Source organism: Podarcis pityusensis, assembly GCF_964106645.2.
Source record: "Podarcis pityusensis genome assembly, chromosome: 3".
NCBI classification, from domain to species: domain Eukaryota; kingdom Metazoa; phylum Chordata; class Lepidosauria; order Squamata; family Lacertidae; genus Podarcis; species Podarcis pityusensis.
Genome location: NC_138026.1, coordinates 25,272,195 through 25,282,776, shown reverse-complemented (window position 1 = coordinate 25,282,776; position 10,582 = coordinate 25,272,195). Strand labels below are relative to the sequence as shown.

Below are 10,582 nucleotides of genomic sequence, written 5' to 3'. Positions count from 1 at the left end.
AAGAGCTCTGATTGCACTAAATAATGATCTCAGGGCCAGTTGCAAGAAATAGCAAGCAGGGAGTAGGAAGGAATGAGACAGGTTTTTAGGTTATGTTATGCCTTTAATAGGTTATGTTACATTCTGGAGTATGATATGTTTTTATAGATTATGTCTGAATAGGATGAGAGTGTTGGAGATACGTGCAAATGTGTATGTGAACCCGGTCTTTGGGTGGGTGTTTGATTTTCGTTGTTGTGTATACTGTGTATATACGGACAATGACAATAAATTTATCTAATCTAATCTAAAAACCATTGGAGATCCCTCAAGTCATCTGACATTGATAGATCTCACCACTAAAACATGCAACACTTCTGATCAAGTACTCACAACCAGTTGCTTACACTTTTGTTGGTTTGCTTCTGTATGCATGAAGATGTCCAAGCTGGCTGAATTTTTCTTAGACCCATTTTTTCCCTCCTGCCTTCATGATGGAACATTCTCAAAAGAACTACTCAGGATAGTTAAAAAACCAAACAGAACCTTCTGAAAATGAGGCCTGTCAAGCCAATTTTTGTTTTGAGTTTTTAAACATGTGTGCATACTTTGCTAAATTTTGCTCCTGTAAAAGCAGATGTAACTGAGGAGATGCAGTTTTGCATTACCTCACCCTGTATATGTTGGGTGTGTTCTTTTATTGCCACTAGCTCTTTGAGTTATCATTAATCACATTTTCCGTTTTTTTGGTTTGAAATAAATGAGACTTAAAATTATTTTGTTTGGCTGGATGGTGCTCCTGTTTATTGTGAACACTTTAAAATGTAATGTAATGTAAACATGTGCCTGGAAATGTGTACATGAAGTACACCAGAGATCCAACGCTGGCTTTATCTTCATCCTCTTATGGACATACTAACTGGGTAGAATTAACAGGGTATGGAGCCTGGCATCATGGAGGCAGGTTCTGCCCCTGAAAGCATGTGTTTATTTTAATATCTGAAGTGAACCTCTGTGTATATGTGGATAAACTCATTTCAGATGCTCCATGAATGCACAAAGATCAGAGAGCAACTCTGCTGATGCAATGTCATCCCTTCAGATAGATAGTGTGCAAAGATGCTCCCCTCTTAAATATGCACACATTTGGAAACCAGTCTGCTGCAGCGCAGTGATTAAAATAAGCCTTACTGGAGACGCCCCCCTTTTGGAACAGCATGCAGCACTGAGCTGCCAACCATGTTAAAATATCCCACACATAGTAACTGTTGATCTGATTACAAGAAAGATTGAAAGACCTTCTGGAGGGCCTGAGTTTCAAAATGGAGACAAGTAATTAGAAATGCCTGTGTGTTGTGCTATGTGTGGATTTTTTTGTTCTGTTTTTTATTTTTGCTTTGCAATACTGTGTGCACTTCTAGGTTTCATATAAATTGTTTCCAAGGGCCTAGATCATGGGTAGGTAAACTAAGGCCTGGGGGCTGGATCCGGCCCTATCGCCTTCTAAATCCAGCCCATGGACGGTCCGGGAATCACATGTTTTACATGTGTAGAATGTGTGATTTTATTTAAAATGCATCTCTGGGTTATTTGTGGGGCATAGGAATTCAGTCATCATTTTTTTCAAAATATAGTCTGGCCCCCCTCAAGGTCTGAGGGACAGTGGACCGGCCCCCTGCTAAAAGTTTGCTGACCCCTGGCCCTAGATAGACTCTTGTTCACTCAGTGCTCATTCTAGATAGCAGCACTTTTTGGAAACAAAATTGTTTTATTAGGCCACATATAATATTCATTCTGATGAGTAGTTTGGGGACAGAATACTGTTTGAAGTGGGTGGGTCAATGGCTAGACATGAAGCATTTAAAAGAAGGAATAAGATGAATAAATAAAAGGCACTACTAATAGCCTCCAATACTTTGACCACCTCATGACAAGAGAAGACTCCCTGGAAAAGATTCTGATGTTGGGAAAGATGGAGGGCACAAGGAGAAGGGGATGACAGAGGACGAGATGGTTGGATAGTGTTCTTGAAGCTACCAGCATAGTTTTACCAAACTGCGGGAGGCAATGGAAGACAGGAGTGCCTGGCGTGCTCTGGTCCATGGGGTCATGAAGAGTCGGACAGACTAAACGACTAAACAACTAAACAACAACAACAACAACAAATAGCCTTGCTTGCACACAAAGCATTCCACCTTTGCAGATGATAAACTTAGCCATAGATTTTAAACAGTGTGCTTCTACTGATTTTTGCTGGTTTTCAGTTGCTGGGTTTGAAATGCAAATCAGTTCAGTCTGCAGTGCTCCAGTGTATTATGAACTGAGACTCATTTCCTCAAGACCACCATTTTCGTTTCAGACTGTACCATGCTATTCTGCACACGAGTGCTTAGTATTCAGTCTGACCAAGCTGCTTCGTAGCTGCATCTGTAAAAGTTCTTTAAGGTTAACCACTTACTTGAACAATCATAACTATAGAAAGCTTAGTTGCTCCTATTCCAAAATCCATTCAGGAGGAATTTGACTTACATCATCCTTACTGCCAGCTAAATTCCACTGAATTCCTCACATGGCTGAGCTAAAAGAACTGTAAATCTCTCCTTGCCACCACCATATCCCCATTTGGAGACTTAAGTTCTCCTGGCTGAGCCTTGGCCAGTCAGGGTGAGGGACGCAGGTTTGCATAGGCCTCACTGAGCTCTGGCTCAGCCAGCAAAGCCCAGGATTTACCAAATCCAAACTCAGTGAAACTATCCTTGAAACTCTGACTGATTGTCCCAAGACAATATGGAACGCACAGCAAGCTCTAGGTACAAGCACCAAGTACAAGTACGTACTTTATGCTAGCTTAATTTAACCTGGCGTAATTTATGCTGTTTTCCCTTCCTTGGGATTGTTCGCTTAATGATGAGGACCTTCCTGGAATTATGAGGGTTTTGCAATCCCCCTCTCTTCTCTATATCCGTTGAAGTGTCCTGCTGCAAGAAAGTAGAGATAAAAGGAAGTTCTATTGGCATTTTGAAAGGCAACTTTCTGAACAGAGAATGGACATGTAAATTTGTTTTGAGACACTGATAGATTGAAACAGAACATTATCGGAAACTGTGCGATAATGGCAACTTCAAAACGAATGAAGAAAGATTACGGTTGTTATGGGATCTTTACTAAGGGTAGAGACGCCTGGCAACAATATATCTTTAGATCATTTGTTCAGTTCTGATTGAAGTTCTCTTTGCTTTCTGTTACAAAGCAAAGCCTGATGGGATCTTCTACAAATGTTTCATAATCATTCATATGCAAAGTAGAATGCTGGGACTACTGGGATGATCCTAAAGGGAAAAAGAAAACAAAGGCACTCATTAATTTCCCATTTAAATCTGGCCCAAATAAGCAAAAACACCAAAATGCATTTGGCTACTGGGCTAAAGCCCTAATGATAATGTTTGTAGCACCTTGGCTGAGCCATCACTCATCCAGCATAATCATACTCCTCTTACCTCCCGAAATCCAAAGACGCTTTTACACTTTAACTGCTGCTTTGTGATGCCAGGGTGTGTTGATCCAACCCAATTTCATTGTTTGGGCTCATTCATTTTGACAGCATGAGCACAAATAATCCAGATTGTGGATTTGTCTTTGTCCTCATCAGAAACAGTCTGTGATAGCGATCTTTTCTTAATTTATTTATTTTAAAGATTCCCACACCACCCTTCATCTGAGCGTGTTCTAGGATGGCGTGCAATGTGCGTGAATAAAACTATTAATACCAGATAGAAATACAACAGATGAAACATTCCTAATGCATTAGCAAAATGAGAAGGAGCAACAACACTTCAAAAATATTGTGTAGGTTAAACAAGTCCATTTAATGCTGCATGGGCAAATAAAAAATGTTCTAACTTGGTGCCAAAAATATTGTAATGTCAGTGTTGGTCATACCTCTTGGGAGAAGGTGTTCTAGAGCTGGGGCATTGCCACAGAAAGGGCCCTTTCCTTTGGAGCTACATAGCACAGCTTCCTTTAGGGAAAGTAGTTGTAAAAGTGCCCCAATGAACAACCTTTGCATGGGCAGGCAGGGTTGGGAAGGAGTGTGCCTTCAGATACTTGGGTCTCAAGCCATTTAGATCTTTAAAGGTGTGTATCAGCACTAGGAACTGGGCTCAGAAGTCAACAGGCAACCAGTGTAGCTCTTTCAGTATGAAGCATGGTGACCAGGTAAGCATTGTCTGGGAAATGACCACAGTTGGTACATCAGATGAAGCCAGTAGAAGGCACTCAATGCCACCTGGGCCTCACATGACAATGTTGTTTCAAGAAGCATCCCGAAGCTGTGTCCTTGATCTTTTAGGGCAGCGGTTCTCAACCTGTGGGTCCCCAGATGTTGTTGGACAAACAACTCCCATCATCCCTGAGCCTTGCTAGCTAGGGGTGATGGGAGTTGTTGTTCAACAACATCTGGGGACCCACTGGTTGAGAAAGGCTGTTTTAGGGGGAGTGTAGCCCCATCCAGAACAGGCTGAGCATAATCCTGCCCCCATCTTGTCAGAATTCAACATTATTGATCCTTATCTAGCCTGTTACTTAACTCAGTACATTGGCTCAGCCTCATTTGACCCCGATGACAGAGAGAAAGAGCTGGATGCCTGGAGTAAGATACGGTATCTTACTCCAAACTCCTATATCACCACACCTTCTGGGGTCATGTGGGTGGTGTTCATATAATGTTCAAGAAATTTGGGGATACAATGGAACTTATATAAGCCCTATAATGTAAGAGACATGGGGTCAAACAGAACCCACCCATGCTACTTTCTGAAACTGCCCCTGCAGGTAAAAACGGAGCTACTGCATGACTGTGCCCCCTACACCCAACCTGCAGAGGCATCCCATAAGATACCATGGGTGATGCTATCAAAAGCCGCTGAAAGATCAAGCAGAGTCAACATGGTCTCACTTCGCCTGTCTCACCACATCCCTGTAAAAAAATTAAAAAGTACATCTATCAGGAAAACAAAGGACTGCATTCATAAGTATGGGTTTGTCTGATCATCAATTAACAGTGCCAACAAAAACAAAATGGGCATAACTCACAAGGCCATTATCCTATGAATATAGTTTCCCTTTCTTCATAGCAGTTGTTCTGTAGTGTTAAAATGAGCACAAAACTGGTTGCAACTAACACAAGGAAGCTTTGTAGCAGAGCACTAGAGCTGCCAGAGAGCTTAGCCATAGAGAAAAATGGGCAATGCCATGGGTGTTGTGTTCAAAGGTATTGGCAAGAAGGCCATCATCGTGTGTTGGAAATGGCAAGATATCCTGGTGTTCTGCCAGGAATGGAAATCTTACTAATAAAACAAGTGGCTTCTATTAAGAGAAAAAGCTGGACCATATTAAAAAATTAAGCACCAACCCTGGTTTCTCTCCCCCCACCCCATGAATCTGAATTGGATACGTCCTGAAGCATCTAGGTGCTTTTCAAAAAATTCAGTATATTGCGGCTTTATTTCTAGGTTCCTGGGCACGACATGAAGCCATATGCTGTAGCAATCTTCTTCATGCTAAGATGTCTGGCTTTTGGGGATGAGAGTCAGAATCTCCAAGTATGCCATCTTGGCTCTCATGGAAGAAAAGTGGGAGATAAATGTAATAAATAATGAAATCAGATAAATATTTTAAAACCTAATAACTGTGACTATCCAGTAGTGTTGTTCAGCAGCATTCTGGGTCTGTTATCCACAATACAGTATTTTGATGAGACAGTTCACATCACCTTCTTCTTTTAAAACCCTTTCTATTGTTTACTTTCCAATATCCCTGCTCATCTTGTGTTTTCATTATTTCTTACTGAACAATTTCCCATTACAATAACCCTGCTGAAGTTGTGCCTAGTAAAGACTTTCTGCATTATTATATGCATGATCAGTCCCATTAGGAACAAATATTTTGGAGTTGTCTAGCTGAACTACAAAGCTAAATATGCTGCCGAATGAAAAATACTTGTACTAATTTAAAGGACAATATTCCAGAAGCTTTTAAGGCACGCCATACCTTATCAACTGCTTTAACTAGTATATTTGACTGTGTTTGTGATATATTCATTTCATAGCTGTTTTGGCAGTTTTCTTCAGGAGACAGATTCTTTCCATCATTTAACACCTGTGAATTAACTGAGCCTCTAGCTGAGCAGGACCTATTAAATACAAACAGTCATCACCCACCTGTCAAATGAACATGCACATTTGCTGTATGTGGAGTCATGCTATTGATCTTTCTAGCAGAGTACTGCTTAGTCCGCTTTGACTGACATTGGCTCTCTGAGGACTCACGACTTTCCTGGAACTGCCCCCAATATCCTCTTAACTGGAGAGCCCAGGGATTGAACCTGAGACTTGTTCGTGTTAAACATGTGCGATACCATAGAGTTATGAGCCCATGAAGTGACCTAAAATTTAAAGCATGACTGGGATGGTCAGATGCAAAAGTGGGGTCCTTTAAACAGTTGTGCTGAATAGAGAATTTATCAGGTGTAGCCTAAAAGGTGTAAGCTTTCAGAAGGTGACAAGCTTTCATCTTTTGCACTACTTTAGCAATGCCTTAAAACTGAGAATAGTGTTTGGGGTGATGTCCTGCTTTGTTGCTAGGGATGCAAGAAGGCAGCAATTTCGTCTCCAACCTGTATACATCACAGTTGATGTAGTTTCCATTCTGTTGCAGTTTGGTTTCTGCCAAGTTCTATGCTATTTGCCTCCCTGTCTGCTATTTAACTTTTAAGATATGTAACTTACATAATTGACATTCATTTCAATGTAAAAGAAGCATTAAAATAATGTTTAAGAAGCTATTATGTTATCAATTGTGGACTAAAACACAATAATGATGTGAAGAAATACCAATCATAGTCGGTTAACTGTTGCTGCCTAGAAACATGTAAACTGCAGCAATTTCTGCTTCATTTTCCAGTTTTTGTCAGAATTCTCTGACATCCCTAATTGTTCTTCATACTACATAGATAAATTTTATTGTATGTTTATTTAATGTGGCAGTTGAAACTGTAAGAAAGTGTAAATTATTCCTTAAGAAAGTCATGAAGGTGGTTGAGTTCACATGTAACACCATGCCATGGTTTATAAACCATAGTTTAGTAAACCATAGGTTGACTGTCTATATCTGACCTGCAGTTTAACTATACTGTATTAGCCATAAGCAAACCACACTCATAAGCCATGGTTGGTTGGTTGTTTACCAACCTTGGTTTATGCTAACCATTGTTAGCATTATGTGCAAACCTAGACCTTGTCCTTAACTATGTATTAGAACTCAGACTCGCCTAAAAGCCATAGAGCCGTGAGTAAAGAGCAGCTCTAAAATGAAACTTTTAAGAAGGCTTAGTGGAATTTAATATATTGCCTGTACACTGCAAGCGAATACATGTTTACTCAGAAGTAAGCCTCATTTATTTTAGCAAGGCTTACTTCCAAGTAAGTGGATATAGGACTGCAATCTAATTAGTGTGAGTACTGACAAAGCCTTGCTAATTCATTGCTTGCCCAGCTTTGAGACTGCAATGGTGTTATTAATCATTGCGCTCAGGTACAGAGGCCAAACATATAAATTAGTTCAAGATAGGTGTTTCATTGTTTTTTCCCTCAGAACCCTCCCAATGGAGATAAGTTTTAGACTATCCACAGGGCAACAGATAGATTTTAGTCTCAGGAAAGTTTCACTGATTACATATTATTTGACAGGTGCAATAATATAATGAACCTCAATCAGGCAGCGCACACTTAGCAGAGGACGTTAAAGAGATTCATTTAGTAGTCGTGCCATGTGAAGTATTCACATTAGATGGGATAGGAGCAGATGCAAGGTTAAAAACACTCCCCCCTCCAATGGCACGTTCACACACAAAAAGTACATCACTATGTCCCCGAGACGGACGCTGAGCATGACAGCTGTTTTCACCTTTATGTGTGAGCCATCTCAAGTGACTCAAGACATCAAAATCAATTTAGCGCAACTGTATTCTGCAAATGCCCTTTTCCTCCTCCAAAGAACGTGCTGCTTCACAGAAGCATAATAGGAGCCTATTTCTTGCTTATGGACTTTGTTCAGTTTCTGTGGGTAACAGATCAGATGGAGGACTGCACATGATCCTTATTCATGCAAGTTAGAAGAAGGAAGGTAGGTAATGGGGGGGGGGGTAAACACCTCAAACATTTCTTCACTTACACAAACTAGAGCCCAACTCCATGGACATTTACTCTGAGTTCAATCGGGCTTACGTCCAAGTAAATGTCACAGAATTGCAGCCCTCAACCTCATACCAGGAAGGTCCTGGTTTCAGAATGATTCTCTATGCTATATTGCAGATCTTCAAAGGAAAAGGAATACACACAGTTGCCTGCATATGACAAAAGGTGGACATGATTTCTGAAGGGCATCAAGACCCAAGGTTACTGTGGTTTTTAAGAGTTGACATTCTGCCACTTTACAGAACAAAGGTTTGTGCACCCAATGACTGGGTGAAGCCTTTCTAATCACTTGGTGACAGGATTTTCTAAAGGCAGAACCTCTTTTAAAGAGAACAAAAATGCCAGTTCCCCACCCACTCTAGGTTTATATTATCAAAACGGGTGTTAGAAACAGAGATATGAAAGCTCGGAGCTAAATGGCATGTCTAGGTGCGCTTTTTTAAATTTAACAATAATACAAAGCGGAAAATGAATGAACTGCAGCTAAAATGTTATGTTCATTTGTCACATGGTCTAATCCTTCCCTTGCCTTACCCCCCTAATATTCTTAAGAGGGTCTCTTCTCCAGTCTTCAGAAAGTAGCTGGAAGTGGGGAGGCAGAAAAAAAGCCCTCCTTTCCTTCCACTCTGCAGTTTTAATCTGAAATCATGGATGCAGTACTGCGCCCAGAGCTCAGAAGCTGCTTGCGCTAATGAAATTCCTTGTCGCAAAATGTGCCTATAACAGTGGGAGTTTCGAACACTGATCAAAACACCCTGGCCTCTGTTTCACATCCAAATTACCCGTCAAAACTCATTTTCTGTTTTATTTCTAACTTTTGTTATCGTATTACCCCATGGAGAATGCAATCTTCTTGCATATCATTTAACCAAACCTGAGCATATGCATCTTTCTTTTTCGTTCCCTGGTAACTTACGTACTTAACCCCTTTCCTATGAAGTCTGCCAAAACAACATTAAAAATAGATTGCTCCCCCCCCCACCACCAAAAAACCCTGCATGTAGTGCTTCAGTTACAGTGATTTATTATACATGAAAAATACAACAACCACCCCTTCAAAGGTGAATATTTTTTTCCCTTCCTTTGGTAGTGTTCAGATGACTATATATTTGAAATGCAGCTGTAGGCACAAAGACTTGTATTGGTACGAAAGTTAACAGGGAAATCAAACTTCATTCAGCCCCAGCTGCCCAGCCTTGCTCAACATTAATTTTCAGAGCTACTTTCTGGCGTTCAAAAGGCTTTCATGGCTGCTATGTAAGAAAAAAGATGGTTTGTACAATAGCTGGAGGAGAATGAGGTCGGGAAGGTGATTACAGGCAGAAATGGCACAAGTTGATTCAGTGAAAAAAGAATAGGAAAAGTAATCTTGTAGCCTTGGCAGCTTTTGCTTGTTGCACCAGTAGTCTGACGGCTGTAGGGTGTTAGCCATGTGATACTGGCCTTGGCCTCTCCTCATTGCAAAGGAAATCGCCATCACTGAGTCCTGTGACAATTCGCAATCCTTTCATTTAATGTATACTCAACAGGCATCTATTTTGATTGCAAAATAGATGAATTGAGTGGTGTGTCATGAACACAGAACAGACAATATGTCTGCATGCCTACTCTATGTGACTTCTTGTTATGTAAGTGAGACGGTGCAAGAAAAATAGTATCAGGTGACTTTTCAATGTATTGCAATAAGTTCCTAGGTCTGTCTGTCCTTTGGATTATGGGCAGTATTCTACCAATGAGTCCTGTCACTTGCACAGTGAGATTTCTCCCTCTCTCTTTCCTCTGCATTTGCCCCACACCCTCTCCAAATCTGCTGCTGAGGGTTAGAGGAACGCTTAGATTGAGAGCGAAATGTGGGGCAGGGGAAGGGAGGGGGAATAGCATTCCATTGTACAAGCAGAGATCCTTGCCCTGATGGAACATTTGCTACGTTGGGATTCCACTCTGCTCCTAAAATGGAGATCAATGTAGATAGCCTCATGGACTGCTTATCATGAAACTGGTCTACAGTGGTACCTTGGTTCTCAAACTTAATCGGTTCCAGAAGTCCGTTCCAAAACCAAGGCAGGCTTTCCCATAGAAAGTAATGCAAAATGGATTAATCCATTCCAGACTTTTGAAAACAACCCCTAAAACAGCAATTTAACATGAATTTTACTATCTAACAAGACCATTGATCCATAAAATGAAAGCAATGAACAGTAAACTGCAGTCACACAATCAATCAATCAGTAGCTGAACTGGGTTCCACACAGTCACAAAAAAAAAGCCACAAAAATGCAAAATAAATAACAAAAACAGACAGACCTCAGCGTAAAACTCAAACAATAAAAATGGAGCACGTTCAGCTTCCG

General features: G+C 40.7%; 1 protein-coding gene across 5 annotated transcripts in view; it reads right to left on the bottom strand.

The window, feature by feature from the left end:
• Positions 1–3,131: 3,131 nt before the first annotated feature.
• TPO (thyroid peroxidase) overlaps positions 3,132–10,582 on the bottom strand; it is a 94,753-nt gene continuing 87,302 nt past the window's right edge. For 2 of the 5 annotated variants that reach the window (XM_080999028.1, XM_080999025.1), the window contains exon 16: positions 6,084–6,421. In XM_080999028.1, the coding sequence (XP_080855154.1) occupies positions 6,190–6,421 (232 nt within the window). In that variant the 3' untranslated portion in view covers positions 6,084–6,189. Of the gene's footprint in view, positions 4,206–4,484; positions 6,422–10,582 lie in introns of those variants that run through there. The other 3 variants (XM_080999027.1, XM_080999029.1, XM_080999026.1) reach the window with 3 other exon arrangements.